The 24,649-nt window shown below is 43.1% G+C and overlaps 1 protein-coding gene across 1 annotated transcript in view; it reads left to right on the top strand.

The window, feature by feature from the left end:
* Positions 1-18,939, top strand: part of LOC129810504 (ATP-binding cassette sub-family C member 3-like) — a 76,552-nt gene extending 57,613 nt beyond the window's left edge. The window contains exons 20-30 of the mRNA XM_055899354.1: positions 2,055-2,211; positions 2,368-2,575; positions 2,959-3,269; positions 12,509-12,708; positions 13,155-13,281; positions 13,729-13,830; positions 14,669-14,815; positions 15,247-15,405; positions 15,661-15,827; positions 16,101-16,295; positions 18,440-18,939. Coding sequence (XP_055755329.1) covers positions 2,055-2,211; positions 2,368-2,575; positions 2,959-3,269; positions 12,509-12,708; positions 13,155-13,281; positions 13,729-13,830; positions 14,669-14,815; positions 15,247-15,405; positions 15,661-15,827; positions 16,101-16,295; positions 18,440-18,551 — 1,885 coding nt within the window. The 3' untranslated portion in view covers positions 18,552-18,939. The remainder of the gene's footprint in view (positions 1-2,054; positions 2,212-2,367; positions 2,576-2,958; positions 3,270-12,508; positions 12,709-13,154; positions 13,282-13,728; positions 13,831-14,668; positions 14,816-15,246; positions 15,406-15,660; positions 15,828-16,100; positions 16,296-18,439) is intronic.
* The last annotated feature ends 5,710 nt before the right edge of the window (positions 18,940-24,649 follow it).

Below are 24,649 nucleotides of genomic sequence, written 5' to 3'. Positions count from 1 at the left end.
CTAACAGTTCACAAGGCACTCGTAAGCCTCTAACAGTTCACAAGGCACTCGTAAGCCTCTAACAGTTCACAAGGCACTCGTAAGCCTCTAACAGTTCACAAGGCACTCGTAAGCCTCTAACAGTTCACAAGGCACTCGTAAGCCTCTAACAGTTCACAAGGCACTCGTAAGCCTCTAACAGTTCACAAGGCACTCGTAAGCCTCTAACAGTTCACAAGGCACTCGTAAGCCTCTAACAGTTCACAAGGCACTCGTAAGCCTCTAACAGTTCACAAGGCACTCGTAAGCCTCTAACAGTTCACAAGGCACTCGTAAGCCTCTAACAGTTCACAAGGCACTCGTAAGCCTCTAACAGTTCACAAGGCACTCGTAAGCCTCTAACAGTTCACAAGGCACTCGTAAGCCTCTAACAGTTCACAAGGCACTCGTAAGCCTCTAACAGTTCACAAGGCACTCGTAAGCCTCTAACAGTTCACAAGGCACTCGTAAGCCTCTAACAGTTCACAAGGCACTCGTAAGCCTCTAACAGTTCACAAGGCACTCGTAAGCCTCTAACAGTTCACAAGGCACTCGTAAGCCTCTAACAGTTTACAAGGCACTCGTAAGCCTCTAACAGTTTACAAGGCACTCGTAAGCCTCTAACAGTTTACAAGGCACTCGTAAGCCTCTAACAGTTTACAAGGCACTCGTAAGCCTCTAACAGTTTACAAGGCACTCGTAAGCCTCTAACAGTTTACAAGGCACTCGTAAGCCTCTAACAGTTTACAAGGCACTCGTAAGCCTCTAACAGTTTACAAGGCACTCGTAAGCCTCTAACAGTTTACAAGGCACTCGTAAGCCTCTAACAGTTTACAAGGCACTCGTAAGCCTCTAACAGTTTACAAGGCACTCGTAAGCCTCTAACAGTTTACAAGGCACTCGTAAGCCTCTAACAGTTTACAAGGCACTCGTAAGCCTCTAACAGTTTACAAGGCACTCGTAAGCCTCTAACAGTTTACAAGGCACTCGTAAGCCTCTAACAGTTTACAAGGCACTCGTAAGCCTCTAACAGTTTACAAGGCACTCGTAAGCCTCTAACAGTTTACAAGGCACTCGTAAGCCTCTAACAGTTTACAAGGCACTCGTAAGCCTCTAACAGTTTACAAGGCACTCGTAAGCCTCTAACAGTTTACAAGGCACTCGTAAGCCTCTAACAGTTTACAAGGCACTCGTAAGCCTCTAACAGTTTACAAGGCACTCGTAAGCCTCTAACAGTTTACAAGGCACTCGTAAGCCTCTAACAGTTCACAAGGCACTCGTAAGCCTCTAACAGTTCACAAGGCACTCGTAAGCCTCTAACAGTTCACAAGGCACTCGTAAGCCTCTAACAGTTCACAAGGCACTCGTAAGCCTCTAACAGTTCACAAGGCACTCGTAAGCCTCTAACAGTTCACAAGGCACTCGTAAGCCTCTAACAGTTCACAAGGCACTCGTAAGCCTCTAACAGTTCACAAGGCACTCGTAAGCCTCTAACAGTTCACAAGGCACTCGTAAGCCTCTAACAGTTCACAAGGCACTCGTAAGCCTCTAACAGTTCACAAGGCAGTCCAAAATGCTTGATATTGCTGCAGCAATTCTGATTTTGTCATATTTATCACATAAATGCACTGAAGGGGTGAAATGTTTGTTGACGTGTTGCTTGATTGAATAATTGTATTATTATAATTTAAAATGCGAGCCATGTTTTTGTAGTGAGGTGATCGGGCGGTTATATGCGATAATATTGCAATGAATTTACTTTTATCTGGTAATAGTGCAGAGATTTGTCAAATTTTCAAACCCTCGCATAATATGCAGGGAATTGTTGATTTTGCCAAAAAATTGCAGACCACAGAATCGCAAAATCCTGAAGGAGCTTCGGTATGTTTAACCCCCTCTGTGATAGACAACTGCTGTATTCTATGTGGTTTTAGACTTCAGTTGCTGTCAAGCATTTTGCGACAAATGTATTTTTGAAAAATACGATACAAACGAGTGATTGATTGACCGATCAATCACTTCCTGCCTCCCTGCAGGCAGATCAGTATCATCTCAGGGGACCTGGAGAACCCAAGAAGCAAGTCTGTCCGGAGACGTCTGTGCAGCGAGAGGAAGCACGCTGAGCCTGACCCAGAGAAGAAACTACCCAAGGTGGAGAAACTCATCCAGGCAGAGACCACTGAGACGGGCAGGGTGAGTAGAGATATGGAGATACATTGTTTAGTAATCCTGGTTGAGGGTGTGGACTTCTACCCTCTCCTACCTCCAGGTGTATTCCTAGACAGTACAACCTCTGACCTCTGACCTCTACCCTCTTAACCCTGACCTTTTATTAACCTCTCTCCTCAGGTGAAGAGCAAGGTGTTCTGGGAGTACATCAAAGCAGTAGGGCCTCTGCTGACCCTCTTCATCGGTTTCCTGTACGGCTGTCAGAGCGCTGCTGCCATCGGATCCAACGTCTGGCTGAGCCAGTGGACCAATGACGCGGCTCAGAACGTGACTGAGGAGAATGTCAGCATGAGGGTGGGGGTGTATGCTGCTCTGGGCATAACACAAGGTGAGGAGACCTGCTGTTCATCACCTGAGGATAACAATACCTATCCACCGTACTTTCTTCACCATTGACGTCATCGTATCTCTACAGCTCAATGTTTATAGCGATTAGAGCGTGGTTACATTTGTTCATGGTGTTTGGGTCATTTGTCCCAAAGAGAGGTTTTGTTATTGTAGATATAGTTGTGCATGTTTAACTCTTTGACTGTATGACGCTAACTATGAATGGTTGGTTTTGTGTGAGGACCTTGGCCTCTACCCCTCAGTAACACTGGAAGCTTGATTTGAATTTCATTGAAAAGGGACTCAGCATTCAGGAGAGAGGACACATACAGAACCCATTGTCTCCTCAACCCTCATCTCCCTCCCTCCCTCCCTCCCTCTCAGGCATCCTGGTCATGGTCTCTTCCTTCACCCTGGCCATGGGAAACATCGGAGCAGCCAGGAAGCTCCACTATGCCCTCCTGGACAACAAGTTTCACACCCCCCAGTCTTTCTTTGACACCACCCCCATAGGCAGAGTCATCAACCGATTCTCTAAGGACATCTACGTCATCGACGAGGCACTGCCCTCTACCGTTCTCATGTTCCTCGGGACCTTCTTCTCCTCTCTCTCCACCATGATAGTCATAGTGGCCAGCACTCCCATCTTCGCTGTGGTCATAGCTCCCCTGACTTTCATATACGTCTTTGTCCAGGTATTGGTTCTGTTCCGAGGAGCTAAACAGTTGCTTGCTCTACTCTCTAGGACAGGAGTTTATGGTGTCAAGTAATACTTTTCCTTTACATTTTTTGCTTACGTTCCTGAATGCAGCATGCAGCGCCCTGATTGGTGGAGCAGTTTGTGACCTTTGAACTTTGGCTTTTTGTTTCTCTTCAGCTTTTTGTGTTCCTGCTATCCGTTTGAGTTTGCTCTCCTCCTCCCTGTCTCCTCTTCTCTAACCATGCATTCACTTCCTCTCTCTTTCTCTCTCTTTACCTACACACACACACACACACAGAGCGTGCCATGTTGATTCACCAACAGCCGGTACAGTAGTGAATAGTGAAGGAGGCTTCTGTTCTCCTGAGTTGTGTTTGTTGACTGAGGCGGTCAAGCTGAGACCCGGAGAACAATGCTGTGTGTTCTTTACAACCTCACATCCTTCTCAGCGACACGCTGGAGAATAATGATTTTATACTATTTGTATTTTATTTTTTTTAAATCACCTTTATTTAACCAGGTAGGCAAGTTGAGAACAAGTTCTCATTTACAATTGCGACAATGGCCAAGATAGAGTGGCGTAGGATGAAGTAGCCCCGAGGCAGTACACTTCTGATGTTTTTCACTTTTGACCAATCAGATCAGTTCTGAAAAAGATCTGATGTCAAAAGATCTGATGTCAAAAGACCAACAAGTGGATAAAAGATTTGGCCTGTATCTAGTGTGCTGCTGCCCTCTGGTGGTAAACAAATGGAAAGACAACTTGTAGTCAGTCTGATGCGACAAGTATCTGTCCACACGGTAGGGAGTTTTAAGAGGTTATTTTGTTTCTTGTCTAACTATACAGGGTATTGATTCGCTTCAGGGTTTCCATACAGTGTCTTTACCCTTTGACCCAGGAAATTAATACGTGGGTCCTCTTGTGCCATAATACTACATACCAGTGGGCTGTGAAGACCTAGTATTAGCCAAATCCCAATTTGAGTTAAGATGAATGAGTGCTGAGAGATGCTTTCATTTCAAGTAACCACCTCCTTTCAACCCGTTTGATCAGTTCCATAGAAAAGATGTAAAGAGATTTTACATTATATCCTGACGTGAAAACGGTTGACTTTGTGTCTGGTTTTGGATGTTTCGCTGAGGGCTACTGGGTCTTATGCTTGGTCATCATTGGTTTTACCAGTGGTCCTGGAGCTAGCAGTTTCCTGAAGTAGGAAAACGGATATATTTCTGCCGGTGAACCATTTGAAACTGCAGTTCTTACGGGTGAATATAAGCCAGGGTTCTGTGTGTTCACGTGCCTCTGGAGATGCTTACTATCTAACTGGAACAACGGCATATGATTCCTCTCTTTTCTTTTGCTTTTGTCGTGGCATACTTTATATCTGCCTGGTCTTTTGTCGTGGCGTACTTTATATCTGCCTGGTCTTTTGTCAAGGCATACTTTATATCTGCCTGGTCTTTTGTCATGGCGTACTTTATATCTGCCTGGTCTTTTGTCGTGGCATACTTTATATCTGCCTGGTCTTTTGCCAAGGCATACTTTATATCTGCCTGGTCTTTTGTCGTGGCATACTTTATATCTGCCTGGTCTTTTGTCGTGGCATACTTTATATCTGCCTGGTCTTTTGTCAAGGCATACTTTATATCTGCCTGGTCTTTTGTCGTGGCATACTTTATATCTGCCTGGTCTTTTGTCATGGCGTACTTTATATCTGCCTGGTCTTTTGTCAAGGCATACTTTATATCTGCCTGGTCTTTTGTCGTGGCATACTTTATATCTGCCTGGTCTTTTGTCATGGCGTACTTTATATCTGCCTGGTCTTTTGTCGTGGCATACTTTATATCTGCCTGGTCTTTTGTCGTGGCATACTTTATATCTGCCTGGTCTTTTGTCATGGCGTACTTTATATCTGCCTGGTCTTTTGTCGTGGCATACTTTATATCTGCCTGGTCTTTTGTCAAGGCATACTTTATATCTGCCTGGTCTTTTGTCATGGCATACTTTATATCTGCCTGGTCTTTTGTCATGGCATACTTTATATCTGCCTGGTCTTTTGTCATGGCATACTTTATATCTGCCTGGTCTTTTGTCATGGCATACTTTATATCTGCCTGGTCTTTTGTCAAGGCAGACTTTATATCTGCCTGGTCTTTTGTCAAGGCATACTTTATATCTGCCTGGTCTTTTGTCATGGCATACTTTATATCTGCCTGGTCTTTTGTCAAGGCATACTTTATATCTGCCTGGTCTTTTGTCAAGGCATACTTTATATCTGCCTGGTCTTTTGTCAAGGCATACTTTATATCTGCCTGGTCTTTTGTCATGGCATACTTTATATCTGCCTGGTCTTTTGTCAAGGCATACTTTATATCTGCCTGGTCTTTTGTCATGGCGTACTTTATATCTGCCTGGTCTTTTGTCATGGCGTACTTTATATCTGCCTGGTCTTTTGTCATGGCGTACTTTATATCTGCCTGGTCTTTTGTCATGGCATACTTTATATCTGCCTGGTCTTTTGTCAAGGCATACTTTATATCTGCCTGGTCTTTTGTCAAGGCATACTTTATATCTGCCTGGTCTTTTGTCAAGGCATACTTTATATCTGCCTGGTCTTTTGTCAAGGCATACTTTATATCTGCCTGGTCTTTTGTCATGGCATACTTTATATCTGCCTGGTCTTTTGTCAAGGCATACTTTATATCTGCCTGGTCTTTTGTCAAGGCATACTTTATATCTGCCTGGTCTTTTGTCATGGCATACTTTATATCTGCCTGGTCTTTTGTCAAGGCATACTTTATATCTGCCTGGTCTTTTGTCATGGCGTACTTTATATCTGCCTGGTCTTTTGTCATGGCGTACTTTATATCTGCCTGGTCTTTTGTCATGGCGTACTTTATATCTGCCTGGTCTTTTGTCATGGCGTACTTTATATCGGCCTGGTCTTTTGTCAAGGAATACTTTATATCTGCGGGGTCTTTTGTCAAGGAATACTTTATCTGCCTGGTCTTTTGTCGTGGCATACTTTATATCTGCCTGGTCTTTTGTTGACCTTCTCCATGTCTTTTAAAACTATTAATCACTGGGATTGGTGGTTTATTTGTGGCCCTTTAATTGTTCTACTTGAATGAGTTTTATCTTGAAACATTATTTAATCTTTTACAGTGTGTTTTTAAAAGCCAAATCGTATACTACAACACTATGATGGCATTTAAGCACTAATGGAAGTTGAAGTGTTGCTTTTTAGTTTGTAATCAAATGTTTTTTAGTCCTGAATGCTTTAGAATTTGATTTGATAAGGAAATAATACTTGTTTCTTAGAATAATTTTGGTGGCCTGGTGGAAAGAGCATCTGGCATTAGGATAATTTATTTAAACAGTAGCTAAATATTCATAAAATATATTGATCACTATCAAATTACTCTAAGTCCATCAAATGAACTCTGCAGGTGTCGTGACCCCTGACCTTACCATAGTGTGTTACTGCAGTGTGTGCTTGCTAGTTACTTACTGTTATAGCGTGTACCCCAGGGTTTAGATGTGTGCTATAGCGTGTACCCCAGGGTTTAGATATGTGTTATAGCGTGTACTCCAGGGTTTAGATATGTGTTATAGCGTGTACTCCAGGCTTTAGATATGTGTTATAGCGTGTACTCCAGGGTTTAGATGTGTGCTATAGCGTGTACTCCAGGGTTTAGATATGTGTTATAGCGTGTACCCCAGGCTTTAGATATGTGTTATAGCGTGTACCCCAGGGTTTAGATGTGTGTTATAGCGTGTACTCCAGGGTTTAGATGTGTGTTATAGCGTGTACTCCAGGGTTTAGATATGTGTTATAGCGTGTACTCCAGGGTTTAGATATGTGTTATAGCGTGTACTCCAGGGTTTAGATGTGTGTTATAGCGTGTACTCCAGGGTTTAGATGTGTGTTATAGCGTGTACTCCAGGGTTTAGATATGTGTTATAGCGTGTACTCCAGGGTTTAGATATGTGTTATAGCGTGTACTCCAGGGTTTAGATATGTGTTATAGCGTGTACTCCAGGGTTTAGATATGTGTTATAGCGTGTACTCCAGGGTTTAGATATGTGTTATAGCGTGTACTCCAGGGTTTAGATATGTGTTATAGCGTGTACTCCAGGGTTTAGATATGTGTTATAGCGTGTACTCCAGGGTTTAGATATGTGTTATAGCGTGTACTCCAGGGTTTAGATATGTGTTATAGCGTGTACCCCAGGGTTTAGATGTGTTATAGCGTGTACCCCAGGGTTTAGATATGTGTTATAGCGTGTACCCCAGGGTTTAGATATGTGTTATAGCGTGTACTCCAGGGTTTAGATATGTGTTATAGCGTGTACTCCAGGGTTTAGATATGTGTTATAGCGTGTACTCCAGGGTTTAGATATGTGTTATAGCGTGTACTCCAGGGTTTAGATATGTTATAGCGTGTACTCCAGGGTTTAGATATGTTATAGCGTGTACTCCAGGGTTTAGATATGTGTTATAGCGTGTACTCCAGGGTTTAGATATGTGTTATAGCGTGTACTCCAGGGTTTAGATATGTGTTATAGCGTGTACTCCAGGGTTTAGATATGTGTTATAGCGTGTACCCCAGGGTTTAGATATGTGTTATAGCGTGTACTCCAGGGTTTAGATATGTGTTATAGCGTGTACCCCAGGGTTTAGATATGTGTTATAGCGTGTACCCCAGGGTTTAGGTATGTGTTATAGTGTGTACTCCAGGGTTTAGATGTGTTATAGCGTGTGTTATAGCGTGTACCCCAGGGTTTAGATATGTGTTATAGTGTGTACTCCAGGGTTTAGATGTATTATAGCGTGTGTTATAGCGTGTACTCCAGGGTTTAGATATATGTTATAGCCTGTACCCCAGGGTTTAGATGTGTTATAGCGTGTACCCCAGGGTTTAGATGTGTGTTATAGCGTGTACTCCAGGGTTTAGATGTGTTATAGCGTGTACCCCAGGGTTTAGATATGTGTTATAGCGTGTACTCCAGGGTTTAGATATGTGTTATAGCGTGTACCCCAGGGTTTAGATATGTGTTATAGCGTGTACCCCAGGGTTTAGATGTGTGTTATAGCGTGTACTCCAGGGTTTAGATGTGTGTTATAGCGTGTACTCCAGGGTTTAGATGTGTGTTATAGCGTGTACTCCAGGGTTTAGATATGTTATAGCGTGTACCCCAGGGTTTAGATGTGTTATAGCGTGTACTCCAGGGTTTAGATGTGTGTTATAGCGTGTACTCCAGGGTTTAGATGTGTTATAGCGTGTACCCCAGGTTTTAGATATGTGTTATAGCGTGTATCCCAGGGTTTAGATGTGTTATAGCGTGTACCCCAGGGTTTAGATATAGTGTGTACTCCAGGGTTTAGATGTGTTATAGCGTGTACCCCAGGGTTTAGATGTGTGTTATAGCGTGTACTCCAGGGTTTAGATGTGTGTTATAGCGTGTACTCCAGGGTTTAGATATGTGTTATAGCGTGTACCCCAGGGTTTAGATGTGTGTTATAGCGTGTACCCCAGGGTTTAGATGTGTGTTATAGCGTGTACTCCAGGGTTTAGATATGTGTTATAGCGTGTACTCCAGGGTTTAGATATGTGTTATAGCGTGTACTCCAGGGTTTAGATATGTGTTATAGCGTGTACTCCAGGGTTTAGATGTGTGTTATAGCGTGTACTCCAGGGTTTAGATGTGTGCTATAGCGTGTACTCCAGGGTTTAGATATGTGTTATATCGTGTACCCCAGGGTTTAGGTATGTGTTATAGTGTGTACTCCAGGGTTTAGATGTGTTATAGCGTGTGTTATAGCGTGTACCCCAGGGTTTAGATATGTGTTATAGTGTGTACTCCAGGGTTTAGATGTGTTATAGCGTGTGTTATAGCGTGTACTCCAGGGTTTAGATATATGTTATAGCCTGTACCCCAGGGTTTAGATGTGTTATAGCGTGTACCCCAGGGTTTAGATATGTGTTATAGCGTGTACTCCAGGGTTTAGATATGTGTTATAGCGTGTACCCCAGGGTTTAGATATGTGTTATAGCGTGTACCCCAGGGTTTAGATGTGTGTTATAGCGTGTACTCCAGGGTTTAGATGTGTGTTATAGCGTGTACTCCAGGGTTTAGATGTGTGTTATAGCGTGTACTCCAGGGTTTAGATATGTTATAGCGTGTACCCCAGGGTTTAGATGTGTTATAGCGTGTACTCCAGGGTTTAGATGTGTGTTATAGCGTGTACTCCAGGGTTTAGATGTGTTATAGCGTGTACCCCAGGTTTTAGATATGTGTTATAGCGTGTACCCCAGGGTTTAGATGTGTTATAGCGTGTACCCCAGGGTTTAAATATGTGTTATAGCGTGTACTCCAGGGTTTAGATGTGTTATAGCGTGTACTCCAGGGTTTAGATATGTGTTATAGCGTGTACCCCAGGGTTTAGATGTGTGTTATAGCGTGTACTCCAGGGTTTAGATGTGTGTTATAGTGTGTACTCCAGGGTTTAGATGTGTTATAGCGTGTACCCCAGGGTTTAGATGTGTTATAGTGTGTACCCCAGGGTTTAGATATGTTATAGCGTGTACTCCAGGGTTTAGATATGTGTTATAGCGTGTACCCCAGGGTTTAGATGTGTTATAGCGTGTACTCCAGGGTTTAGATGTGTTATAGCGTGTACCCCAGGGTTTAGATGTGTTATAGCGTGTACTCCAGGGTTTAGATGTGTTATAGCGTGTACTCCAGGGTTTAGATATGTGTTATAGCGTGTACTCCAGGGTTTAGATGTGTTATAGCGTGTACTCCAGGGTTTAGATATGTGTTATAGCGTGTACTCCAGGGTTTAGATATGTGTTATAGCGTGTACTCCAGGGTTTAGATATGTGTTATAGCGTGTACTCCAGGGTTTAGATATGTGTTATAGCGTGTACTCCAGGGTTTAGATGTGTTATAGCGTGTACCCCAGGGTTTAGATATGTGTTATAGCGTGTACTCCAGGGTTTAGATATGTGTTATAGCGTGTACTCCAGGGTTTAGATATGTGTTATAGCGTGTACTCCAGGGTTTAGATGTGTGTTATAGCGTGTACTCCAGGGTTTAGATGTGTGTTATAGCGTGTACCCCAGGGTTTAGATGTGTGTTATAGCGTGTACTCCAGGGTTTAGATGTGTGTTATAGCGTGTACTCCAGGGTTTAGATGTGTGTTATAGCGTGTACTCCAGGGTTTAGATGTGTGTTATAGCGTGTACTCCAGGGTTTAGATGTGTGTTATAGCGTGTACTCCAGGGTTTAGATGTGTGTTATAGCGTGTACTCCAGGGTTTAGATGTGTGTTATAGCGTGTACTCCAGGGTTTAGATATGTGTTATAGCGTGTACTCCAGGGTTTAGATATGTGTTATAGCGTGTACTCCAGGGTTTAGATATGTGTTATAGCGTGTACTCCAGGGTTTAGATATGTGTTATAGCGTGTACTCCAGGGTTTAGATATGTGTTATAGCGTGTACTCCAGGGTTTAGATATGTGTTATAGCGTGTACTCCAGGGTTTAGAAATGTGTTATAGCGTGTACTCCAGGGTTTAGATATGTGTTATAGCGTGTACTCCAGGGTTTAGATATGTGTTATAGCGTGTACTCCAGGGTTTAGATATGTGTTATAGCGTGTACTCCAGGGTTTAGATGTGTGTTATAGCGTGTACTCCAGGGTTTAGATGTGTGTTATAGCGTGTACCCCAGGGTTTAGATGTGTGTTATAGCGTGTACTCCAGGGTTTAGATGTGTGTTATAGTGTGTACTCCAGGGTTTAGATATGTGTTACAGCGTGTACCCCAGGGTTTAGATGTGTTATAGCGTGTACTCCAGGGTTTAGATATGTGTTATAGCGTGTACTCCAGGGTTTAGATGTGTGTTATAGCGTGTACTCCAGGGTTTAGATGTGTTATAGCGTGTACCCCAGGGTTTAGATGTGTGTTATAGCGTGTACTCCAGGGTTTAGATATGTTATAGCGTGTACCCCAGGGTTTAGATATGTGTTATAGCGTGTACTCCAGGGTTTAGATATGTTATAGCGTGTACCCCAGGGTTTAGATGTGTGCTATAGCGTGTACTCCAGGGTTTAGATATGTGTTATAGCGTGTACTCCAGGGTTTAGATGTGTGTTATAGCATGTACTCCAGGGTTTAGATGTGTGTTATAGCGTGTACTCCAGGCTTTAGATATGTGTTATAGCGTGTACTCCAGGGTTTAGATATGTGTTATAGCGTGTACTCCAGGGTTTAGATATGTTATAGCGTGTACTCCAGGGTTTAGATGTGTTATAGCGTGTACTCCAGGGTTTAGATATGTGTTATAGCGTGTACTCCAGGGTTTAGATATGTGTTATAGCGTGTACTCCAGGGTTTAGATATGTTATAGCGTGTACCCCAGGGTTTAGATGTGTGTTATAGCGTGTACTCCAGGGTTTAGATGTGTGTTATAGCGTGTACTCCAGGGTTTAGATGTGTTATAGCGTGTACCCCAGGGTTTAGATGTGTTATAGCGTGTACCCCAGGGTTTAGATATGTGTTATAGCGTGTACTCCAGGGTTTAGATATGTGTTATAGCGTGTACTCCAGGGTTTAGATATGTGTTATAGCGTGTACTCCAGGGTTTAGATATGTGTTATAGCGTGTACTCCAGGGTTTAGATGTGTTATAGCGTGTACTCCAGGGTTTAGATATGTGTTATAGCGTGTACCCCAGGGTTTAGACATGTGCTATAGCGTGTACCCCAGGGTTTAGACATGTGCTATAGCGTGTACTCCAGGGTTTAGATATGCTATAGCGTGTACTCCAGGGTTTAGATATGTGTTATAGCGTGTACCCCAGGGTTTAGATGTGTGTTATAGCGTGTACTCCAGGGTTTAGATGTGTTATAGCGTGTACTCCAGGGTTTAGATATGTGTTATAGCGTGTACTCCAGGGTTAAGATGTGTGTTATAGCGTGTACTCCAGGGTTTAGATGTGTTATAGCGTGTACCCCAGGGTTTAGATATGTGTTATAGCGTGTACTCCAGGGTTTAGATATGTGTTATAGCGTGTACTCCAGGGTTTAGATATGTGTTATAGCGTGTACTCCAGGGTTTAGATGTGTGTTATAGCGTGTACTCCAGGGTTTAGATGTGTGTTATAGCGTGTACCCCAGGGTTTAGATACTGTATAACGCTGTTTGTTTCTCTTCCCCACGGCTGTAGAGATTTTATGTGGCCACGTCTCGGCAGTTAAAGCGTCTGGAGTCGGTCACCAGATCTCCCATATACTCCCATTTCTCTGAGACCGTCACCGGCTCTAGTGTTATCAGAGCCTACGGCAGACACGATGCCTTTGTACTAATGAGTGACATGAAGGTGGACGACAACCAAAAGAGTTACTACCCTGGTATAGTGGCCAACAGGTAGGTGGTATCTCTCTCCTACTGTACGTTCACTATGGACTCTGGAGGACAGTGGCTGTGTTCCAATTGTCTTAATGTACTTCCTTTCCTCGTTACCTTTTTTGGCTCCTGCTGATCTGAAGTGGCTGGGTATGATCCAAGGGCCCTAGGATTCTCTTTTTTACAAAATAACAGATTCATTTAGTGGACAGTTTGGATTTTGAGAATTGTGACATAGCCACTGACTGGTGCTAATGTTGAAAGCTCCACAGACTAACACGTTACATCAGAAATGACAGAGTAAGACATTGGTGTCCCACTTCACAATAAGTGGCCCTAATACTGAATATAGCCAATAGTTGCATGGCGATGTAGTGACATAAGCAGGTACAGTGCATAGACATACTGTGTGTCAGTGCTGCTCTAACTGTGTGTCGTGTTCACGGCGTGTGTGTGTGTGTGTGTAGGTGGTTAGGGGTGCGTATAGAGTTCATTGGGAACTGCATCGTGCTGTTTGCTGCTCTGTTTGCTGTGATCGGGAAAGACAATCTCAACCCTGGTCTGGTGGGACTCTCTGTGTCCTACGCTCTACTGGTACAGTACAACGTATTCATACATCTGCTGTCCGTCTGTCTGATACACATTTCCATTAAATGGTGCCCGTTGCCTACCACTGTGATTCTGTTGTGCTAGTCGTGGAAATGACGTCACGCTGCTTGCTTAGCGAGTATAGCTTCCTCCTGATTTGGCTCATATTGAGGCTCGAACCAAGGACCACTGCCTCGCAAACACACGTGACCACCTTGCTGAAGCGTCTTACCCAGTCGTGCCCCTGAAAAGCTAGCTAAACGGCATTGCAAGTGGGGCCTCTTCAGGCTGAGGAGTTTCACAGATCCCCATCTGCTACACTATGTTGGAGATAGAATCCATGTTTTTTTAAAAGAGATCTGGTATGATGATGTACGATAGCTTAATGACGCTGCTTGTGTTTTCTCCCGTAAGCATCACTCATGCTACAGTACTGTGTTGTCCTGGTAACAGGTGACCATGTCACTGAACTGGATGGTGAGGATGACGTCAGATCTGGAGAGCAACATCGTAGCCGTGGAGAGAGTCAAGGAGTACTCTGAGACCAAAATTGAGGTACAGAGCACACACGCAATGCTTACTAGGGTAGGACATTACATATGGAAATCAACCAATGAACCAGGTCTAATCGCTCAGAAGTACAAAGCAAAGTGACAGTGGAAATGTTGTGTTGTTGCCCGCTGTTTGTTACTTAAGACCACCTGAGTTCTGTAAATAGTATTTATATATTTTTTTTACATTTTTCATAAGTGTGTTTGTATTTTTAGCTGTTTGGCTGCCAAATCAGACTCACAGCCATAGAAGACTAATACAAGTGGAACTAGATCTATAACTTGGATATTCAAATCAAATCAAATTTTATTAGTCACATACACATGGTTAGCTGATGTTAATGCGAGTGTAGCGAAATGCTTGTGCTTCTAGTTCCGACAATGCAGTAATAACAACAAGTAATCTAACCTAACAATTCCACAACTACTACCTTATACACGCAAGTGTAAAGGGATAAAGAATATGTACATAAAGATATATGAATGAGTGATGGTACAGAACGGCATAGGCAAGATGCAGTACATGGTATAGAGTACGGTATATACCTATGAGATGAGTACTGTAGGGTATGTAAACATAAAGTGGCATAGTATATATATTATGTAGCGTACAGCGATTCCCTTTGATGTGGGCGGCTGGGCTATATAGCATACTGTACATTTCAGACTACTTTGATTATTACCTAAATATAACCCCTTCTTTACTGATCATGTGATTGAGTTTCCAGTATACTGTGTTTTCTGAAATATGGCTCTTCTCAACCTCTGTGAAATGTGGGCAGAATTTGCAAGTGTATATAAAGTGTATTGTTGCGCATAATTGTGTTTGTGTATGTTGCAAGGCCCCATGGGAGGTGGAAGACAAGAAGCCTTCCCCTGATTGGCCATCCCAGGGGAAGGTAGAGTTCCTTGACTACAGTGTGAGGTACAGAGAAGGACTAGACCTGGTCCTCAAAAACCTCACCCTCAGCGTCGTTGGAGGAGAGAAGGTGAGAACCACAGGCCTAAATGGTGTAGATTAGTGAGGAAAACATCCATTTTAGACACGATGCGTATAGACGCCGTAACAAGGCCTCAAATACAGTCGCAAATCAACGGAGAAACTTGACACCGTGAAAACACCTGGAAAATGTTCATTTTGGGTTGAATAACATTGCTTTCGTTTGCCACTCGGGACATGTTAAATGGTTGTTTAACACACTGTTACAGAATGTACCCCCATGAAAGGACGCGGTACTCCTGCCATCACATTTTATACACAGATAAAATGCTGTTTAGTTTATCAGAGCAGGTGCTGATGTGTGTATCGAGCGCGCAGATATCAGGAACAAGTGTTTGAATTGAGACTGGTCAACTACAATGCTCGCTGAGCGTGCAGTTTTCCCGGGGGTTTCATTATGTTGGCCTGCATGTGTTACAGATTGGTATCGTGGGTCGTACTGGGGCTGGTAAGTCCTCTATGACACTGTGCCTGTTTCGGCTGTTGGAGGCGGCAGGGGGAGAGATCACCATCGACGGGGTCAAGATATCAGAGATAGGGCTGCATGACCTGAGGTCGAAACTCACCATCATACCACAGGTACACACACACACACACACACACACACACACACACACACACACACACACAGAGACACACACACACACACACAGAGACACACACACACACACACACACACACACACACACACACACACACACACACACACACACACACACACACACACAGAGACACACACACACACACACACACACACACACACACACACACACACACACCCTACACCCTACACGTTCCTCACCTCCACCTCCACTACCCTCTCTACTTCCCCAGGAACCAGTGCTGTTCTCTGGCAGTCTGAGGATGAACCTGGACCCCTTTGATAAGTACAATGACGGGGAGGTATGGAACGCTCTGGAACTGTCCCACCTCAACAAGTTTGTCAGCAACCAGCCGGCTAAACTGCAGTTGGAGTGTTCAGAGGGAGGAGAGAACCTCAGGTAACATAATCCCAACCACTTAACAACTGCATGTCTTCAGACACATTTGCACCTGTGAAAGGCCTTTACCTGCCTTTACCTTTAAGGCCTTTACCTTTAATTCAGGTGGGAATTAAAACAAAACTAAGAACATTTGGAATACAAACATGTCTTTATTAGGATATTCTCTTAAGGATGTTTACCTTTCTCTGAATCTTTCTTTTAGCTTTTTGTACCTTTTCACATTTTACTCGTCTGGAAAATAATGTAATATATTTGTGTGTGTGTGTTCAGTGTGGGCCAGAGGCAGCTGGTGTGTTTAGCCAGGGCTCTACTGAGGAAGACGAGGATCCTGATCCTGGATGAAGCTACAGCAGCCATCGACCTAGAGACCGACGACCTCATCCAGTCAACCATCAGGACACAGTTTGAGGACTGCACCGTCTTCACCATCGCTCACAGACTCAACACCATCATGGACTATACTAGGTAATGTACAATACATTGCACACGGACATACATATATACAGTGCATTCAGAAAGTATTCAGACCCCTTGACTTTATCCACATTTTTGTTATGTTACAGCCTTATTCTAAAATGGATTAAATCAAAAGAAATCATCATCAATCTACACACAATAACCCAAACAGGTTTAGAAATGTTTGCATCCTGTTTCCATTGATCATCCTCAACTTGATTGGTGCCCGACTGTGGTAAATTGAATTGATTGGACATGATTTGGAAAGGCACACATGAGGTCGAAGGATTTGTGCGTAGAGCTCCGTAACAGGATTGTGTCGAGGCACAGATCTGGGGAAGGGTACCAAAAAATATCTGCAGCATTGAAGGTCCCCAAGAAGACAGTGGCCTCCATCATTCTTAAAGGAAGAAGTTTGGAACCACCAAGAGTCTTCCTAGAGCTGGCCGCCTGGCCAAACTGAGCAATCGGGGGAGAAGGGCCTTGGTCAGGGAGGTGAGCAAAATCCTGACGATCAGAGCTCCAGAGTTCCTCTGTGGAGATGGAAGAACCTTCCAGAAGGACAACCATCTCTTCAGCACTCCACCAATCAGGCATTTTTGGTAGAGTGGCCAGACAGAAGCCACTACTCAGTAAAAGGCACATAACAGCCCGCTTGGAGTTTGGCAAAAGGCACCTAAAGACTGACCATGAGAAACAAGATTATCTGGTCTGATGAAACCAAGATTGAACTCTTTGGCCTGAATGCCAAGCATCTCGTCTGGAGGAAACCTGGCACCCTCCCTACGGTGAAGCGTGGTGGTGGCAGCAACATGCTGTGGGGATGCTTTTCAGTGGCAGGGACTGGGAAACTAGTCAGGATCGAGGGAAAGATGAACGGAGCAAAGTACAGAGTGATCCTTCATGAAAACCTGCTTCAGAGAGCAGATGACCTCAGACTGGGTCGAAGGTTCACCTTCCAACAGGACAATAACCCTAAGCACACAGCCAAGACAACGCAGGAGTGGCTTTGGGACATGTCTCTGAATGTTCTTGAGTGGCCCAGCCAGAGTCTGGACTTAAACCTGATCGAACATCTCTGGTAGGAGACCTGAAAATAGCTGTGCAGCGATGCTCCCCATCCAATTTGACAGAGCTTGACAGGATCTGCAGAGAAGAATGGGAGAAACTCCCCAAATACAGGTGTGCCAAGCTTGTAGCATCATGCCTCAGAAGACTCGAGGCTGCAATTTCTGCCAAAGTTGCTTCAACAAAGTACTGATTTAAAGGTTCTGAACAATTTTAGAATATGGCTGTAATGTTACAAAATGTGGAAAAAGTAAAGGGGTCTGAATACTTTCCGAATGCACTGTATTTACGTACATATACTAAACAAAAAATCTTAACGCAACATGCAATAATTTCAATGATTTTACTGTGTTACAGTTCATATAAGGAAATCAGTCAATTGAAATAAATAAATTAGGCCCTAATCTATGGATTTAACATGACTGTACAGGGGTGCAGCCATGGGTGGGCCTGGCAGGTCATAGGCCTACCCACTTGGCAGCCAGGCCCACCCACTTGTGAGCCAAGCCCAGCCAATCGGAATTATTTTTTTCCCACAAAAGGGCTTTATTACAGACAGAAATTCTCTCTTGTTGTGAGGTCAGTTGAACGTACTGCCAAATTCTCTAAAACGACATTGGAGGCAGCTTATGGTAGAGAAATGAACATTCAATTATCTGGCAACAGCTCTGGTGGCCATTCCTGCAGTCAGTGGCATTGTGTTGTGCAACAAAACTACACATTTTAAAGTGGCCTCTTATTATCCCCAGCACAAGGTGCATCTGTGTAATGATCATGCTGTTTAATCAGCTTCTTGATATGCCACATTTTTCAGGTGGATGGATTATCTTGGCAAAGAAGAAATTCTCACTAACAGGAATATCAACAAATTTGTACACACAATTTGAGAAAAATAAGCTTTTTGTGCTTATGAAACATGGGACCAACACTTTAAATGTTGCGTTTATATTTTTGTTCAGTGTAAATACATACATACATCTTTTGATCAAAGATGCTGTTTTTGTATCTTGTTAGGTCATATATTCTCTCCAGAAACCTAACAAAGTTATGAAAGATTCTACTAATCCATCTTCTCTTATTTGCAGAGTGCTTGTGTTGGACAAGGGACAAGTAGCTGAATTTGACACTCCTTCAAAACTTTTATCCAAGAGAGGAATCTTCTATGGCATGGCTAAAGATGCTGGACTGGCACAATAGCCTCTCTTCTACACATGTAGAAAACCTATTGTGCCTTCTGGCAGAAAACAGAGTGCCAGTGAATGTATACTTTTATATGCTGCAGTCCACTGCGAAACCAGGATAAAACACTTTTTAATGTAATTATTTTTTTTTTTTTTTACATAAAAAAAAAGCAGACATTTTTTATAAAGAGTGTTTCAGGATGAATCCAGCTATTTTTGTACCGTATTGTTTTTGTTATTTAAACTATACATTTTATTATTAACAGATGTCTGATGGGGAAATTGGCTCAGTTCAATGTGTGATTCCTTTGTGAACCATGTATGTAAAAAAAAACTTGAATTCTGTACCACCAAAATATGAAAGATGATAATGCCTTTATTAAAGAAAGTAAGATTGCCTTGTAGATGTTTCTGTGATAGTTTTCATTTTTATACAATATCATAAAACAGGTTACCTACTCTGGTATAACCTACGCTACAACAGAAACATTGTTACCAATGTAGAACATTTAGCTGAAAACATAGGAATTGACAGGATTTATGGTTTGATACATACAGACTGTCAACACAGAGCATACATACATGGAACATATGGCCTAGTTTAATTAACACTGGAATATTGCAGGCTGCATGTTCGTAGCTTCCACCCCGCATCACCCACAAACACACACCAACTGACACTTACAGCCTGATTGACTGCTGAGTAATATTTATTTTTTTATGTCTCTGTTACTTTAGGCAGCAAGGGGCTAAAAATACCCCATAGTAATATATATAGCCTTAGAAAAAGGGTCATAAATCATTTGCTAGCATCAGACAACATTCATATATTGGCCATCTCTGAGACTCACTTAGATAATACCTTTGACGATACAGGGATATAACATCTACAGAAGAGACAGGAATGCCTATGGGGGAGGTGTTGCTGTATATATTCAGAGCCATATTCCTGTAAGTCTTAGAGCGGATCTAATGCTGTTGAAGTGTTGTGGTTGTAAATTCACCAGCCTCATCTAAAGCCTAATTTTTTTGGGTGTTGCTAAAGGCCACCAAGTGTTAATAATCAGTAGATAGGTTGTGTGAAATGCTTAATTTTTTTTATTATTTTTTTTTATTTCACCTTTATTTAACCAGGTAGGCAAATTGAGAACACGTTCTCATTTACAATTGCGACCTGGCCAAGATAAAGCAAAGCAGTTCGACACATACAACACATAGTTACACATGGAGTAAAACAAACATACAGTCAATAATACAGTGAAAATAAGTCTAAATACAATATGAGCAAGTGAGGTGAGATAAGGGAGGTGAAGGCAAACAAAATATATATATAAATAAATAAAAAAATATATAAAAAGGCCATGGTGGCGAAGTAAATACAATATAGCAAGTAAAAAAAATAACACTGGAATGGTTGGTTTGCAGTGGAAGAAGGTGCAAAGTAGAGATAGAAATAATGGGGTGCAAAGGAGCAAAATAAATAAATACAGTAGGTAAAGAGGTAGTTGTTTGGGCTAAATTATAGATGGGCTATGTACAGGTGCAGTAATCTATGAGCTGCTCTGACAGCTGGTGCTTAAAGCTAGTGAGGGAGATAAGTGTTTCCAGTTTCAGAGATTTTTGTAGTTCGTTCCAGTCATTGGCAGCAGAGAACTGGAAGGAGAGGCGGCCAAAGGAAGAATTGGTTTTGGGGGTGACCAGAGAGATATACCTGCTGGAGCGCGTGCTACGGGTGGGCGTTGCTATGGTGACCAGCGAGCTGAGATAAGGGGGGACTTTACCTAGCAGGGTCTTGTAGATGACCTGGAGCCAGTGGGTTTGGCGACGAGTGTGAAGCGAGGACCAGCCAACGAGAGCGTACAGGTCGCAGTGGTGGGTAGTATATGGGGCTTTGGTGACAAAACGGATGGCACTGTGATAGACTGCATCCAATTTATTGAGTAGGGTTTTGGAGGCTATTTTGTAAATGACATCACCGAAGTCGAGGATTGGTAGGATGGTCAGTTTTACAAGGGTATGTTTGGCAGCATGAGTGAAGGATGCTTTGTTGCGGAATAGGAAGCCGATTCTAGATTTAACTTTGGATTGGAGATGCTTGATGTGAGTCTGGAAGGAGAGTTTACAGTCTAACCAGACACCTAGGTATTTGTAGTTGTCCACATATTCTAAGTCAGAGCCGTCCAGAGTAGTGATGCTGGACAGGCGGGCAGGTGCAGGCAGCGATCGGTTGAAGAGCATGCATTTAGTTTTACTTGTATTTAAGAGCAATTGGAGGCCACGGAAGGAGAGTTGTATGGCATTGAAGCTCGCCTGGAGGGTTGTTAACACAGTGTCAAGAGAAGGGCCAGAAGTATACAGAATAGTGTCGTCTGCGTAGAGGTGGATCAGAGACTCACCAGCAGCAAGAGCGACATCATTGATGTATACAGAGAAGAGAGTCGGTCCAAGAATTGAACCCTGTGGCACCCCCATAGAGACTGCCAGAGGTCCGGACAACAGACCCTCCGATTTGACACACTGAACTCGATCAGAGAAGTAGTTGGTGAACCAGGCGAGGCAATCATTAGAGAAACCAAGGCTGTCGAGTCTGCCGATGAGGATGTTGTGATTGACAGAGTCAAAAGCCTTGGCCAGGTCAATGAATATGGCTGCACAGTACTGTTTCCTATGGATAGCGGTTAAGATATCGTTTATGACCTTGAGCGTGGCTGAGGTGCACCCATGACCAGCTCTGAAACCAGATTGCATAGCGGAGAAGGTATGGTGGGATTCGAGATGGTCGGTAATCTGTTTGTTGACTTGACTTTCGAAGACCTTAGAAAGGCAGGGTAGGATAGATATAGGTCTGTAGCAGTTTGGGTCTAGAGTGTCTCCCCCTTTGAAGAGGGGGATAACCGCAGCTGCTTTCCAATCTTTGGGAATCTCAGATGACACGAAAGAGAGGTTGAAAAGGCTGGTAATAGGGGTGGCAACAATTTCAGCAGATAGTTTTAGAAAGAAAGGGTCCAGATTATCTAGCCCGGCTGATTTGTAAGGGTCCAGATTTTGCAGCTCTTTCAGAACATCAGCTGACTGTATTTGGGAGAAAGAGAAATGGGGAAGGCTTGGGCGAGTAGCAGAGGGGAGGGCAGTGCTGTTGACCGGGGTAGGGGTAGCCAGGTGGAAAGCATGGCCAGCCGTAGAAAAATGCTTATTGAAATTCTCAATTATAATGCATTTGTCGGTGGTGACAGTATTTCCTATCTTCAGTGCAGTTGGAAGCTGGGAGGAGGTGTTCTTATTCTCCATGGACTTTACAGTGTCCCAGAACTTTTTTGAGTTTGTGTTGCAGGAAGCAAATTTCTGCTTGAAAAAGCTAGCCTTGGCTTTTCTAACTGCCTGTGTATACTGGTTTCTAGCTTCCCTGAAAAGTTGCATATCACGGGGGCTGTTCGATGCTAATGCAGAACGCCATAGGATGTTTTTCTGTTGGTTAAGGGCAGTCAGGTCAGGAGAGAACCAAGGGCTATATCTGTTCCTGGTTCTAAATTTCTTGAATGGGGCATGCTTATTCAAGATGGTGAGGAAGGCATTTTTAAAAAATATCCAGGCATCCTCTACTGACGGGATGAGATCAATATCCTTCCAGGATACCTCGGCCAGGTCGATTAGAAAGGCCTGCTCGCTGAAGTGTTTCAGGGAGCGTTTGACAGTGATGAGTGGAAATCGTTTGATCGCTGACCCATTACGGATACAGGCAATGAGGCAGTGATCGCTGAGATCTTGGTTGAAAACAGCAGTGGTGTATTTGGAGGGCAAGTTGGTTAGGATGATGTCTATGAGGGTACCCGTGTTTACGGAATTGGGGTGATACCTGGTAGGTTCATTGATAATTTGTGTGAGATTGAGGGCATCAAGCTTAGATTGTAGGATGGCTGGGGTGTTAAGCATGTTCCAATTTAGGTCGCCTAGCAGCACAAGCTCTGAAGATAGATGGGGGGCAATCAGCTCACATATGGTGTCCAGAGCACAGCTGGGGGCAGAGGGTGGTCTATAGCAGGCGGCAACAGTGAGAGACTTGTTTTTAGAGAGGTGGATTTTTAAAAGTAGGAGTTCAAATTGTTTCGGAACAGACCTGGATAGTAAAACAGAACTCTGCAGGCAATCCTTGCAGTAGATTGCAACACCGCCCCCTTTGGCCGTTCTATCTTGTCTGAAAATCTTGTAGTTAGGGATGAAAATGTCAGAATTTTTGGTGGTCTTCCTAAGCCAGGATTCAGACACGGCTAAAACATCTGGGTTGGCAGAGTGTGCTAAAGCAGTGAACAAAACAAACTTAGGGAGGAGGCTTCTAATGTTAACATGCATGAAACCAAGGCTATTACGGTTACAGAAGTCATCAAAAGAGAGCGCCTGGGGAATAGGAGTGGAGCTAGGTACTGCAGGGCCTGGATTCACCTCTACATCACCAGAGGAACAGAGGAGGAGTAGGATAAGGGTACGGCTAAAAGCTATGAGAATTGGTCGTTTGGAACGTCTAGAACAGAGAGTAAAAGGAAGTTTCTGGGGGCGATAAAATAGCTTCAAGGAATAATGTACAGACAAACGTATGGTAGGATGTGAATACAGTGGAGGTAAACCTAGGTAATGGGTGATGATGAGAGAGATATAGTCTCTAGAAACATCATTGAAACCAGGTGATGTCATCGCATATGTGGGTGGTGGAACTGAGAGGTTGGATATATAGTGAGCAGGGCTAGAGGCTCTACAGTGAAATAAGCCAATAAACACTAACCAGAACAGCAATGGACAAGGCATATTTACATTGAGAGGCATGCTTAATTGAGTGATCATAAGGGTCCAGTGAGTAGAGGTTGGTTGGGGGCACGGCGATCCAGACAGCTGGCCGGGTAGCTGGCTATCGGTAGCAAGATAACATAGGATGGAGGTCTGTTTTTATTTTATTTTTATTTTTTATTTTTTTGTCACCTCGTTCGTTTCCGTCGGTAGATTAGTGGGGTTCCGTGTGGTAGAGGGGATCGATCCAATTGGCAAAATAGATATAGTGACCCAGGAAAAAAAATTAAAAATAATAGGTTATGTGATGCAAACAGACGTCTACTTTCTTGGGGACCTGAATATTGACTGGTTTTCATCAAGTGTCCACTCAAATGGAAGCTGCTCACTGTAACCAGTGCCTGTAATCTGTTTCAGGGTATAAATCGACCTGCCAGAGTTTTTACAGATAGTACAGGAGCAACGTTATCCACATGTATTGATCAAATGTTTACTACTGCTGCAGAACTATGTTCTAAAGCTGTATCCACATCTATCTGATATAGTGATCACAATTTAGTGTTTTATATCCCCTAAAAACAATATTCCAAAAACTGGGCTTGAAATAGTGTAAAATAGGTTTTGTAATGATTCTTATGTTGATGTCAAAAATACGTATTGGTCTGTATGTAATGAGGAGCATCCACATGCTGCACTTGATGCATTTATGAAATGGTCTCCTATTAAGAAACTGACTGTTGCGGCTCTGTGGATTGATGAGGAATTGAAAAGCTGTATGGATGAAGCAAAAGGAATGGCTAGTAAGTCTTGCTGCACAGCTGATTGGCAAACTTCCTGTAAATTGAGAAGAGAAGAAACTATTATGAAACAAAGTATGATGGAAAAAAGCATTGGAGTATTAAATGAAATTATGAGCATAAAGACTAATTAAACTCCATCTGTCATTGACTCAGATGGCTCAGCCATCAGCACAAAAGCTTTTGATGTTGCCAATTATTACTATTTCATCAGCAAAGTGGGCAAACTCAGGGATGAAACGCTAACAACAAATGGTGAGCTGTCATATTCGAGCAATAAAATACCTAATAATGGAAGAAAAGTAATTTAGAATTTTATAAAGTCAGTGGGGGAGTGGTGGAAAAACTGTCAGTAATGACAAACCTCTTGGCATTGACAACTTCGATGGAAAGCTACTGAGGAAGGTAGTGGACTATATCTCCACTCAAATTTGTCATATCTTTAATCTGAGCCCCCGGATAAAAGTATTTGTCCTCAGACCTGAAGGAAGCTAGTCATTCCTCTAACCGAGAATGGTAAAGCGTCCTTCAGGTTCTAACA

The sequence above is a fragment of the Salvelinus fontinalis genome, chromosome 1, assembly GCF_029448725.1.
Source record: "Salvelinus fontinalis isolate EN_2023a chromosome 1, ASM2944872v1, whole genome shotgun sequence".
NCBI classification, from domain to species: domain Eukaryota; kingdom Metazoa; phylum Chordata; class Actinopteri; order Salmoniformes; family Salmonidae; genus Salvelinus; species Salvelinus fontinalis.
Note: the sequence above shows the minus strand (reverse complement) of the source record. Positions and strands in the feature narration are given on the sequence as shown.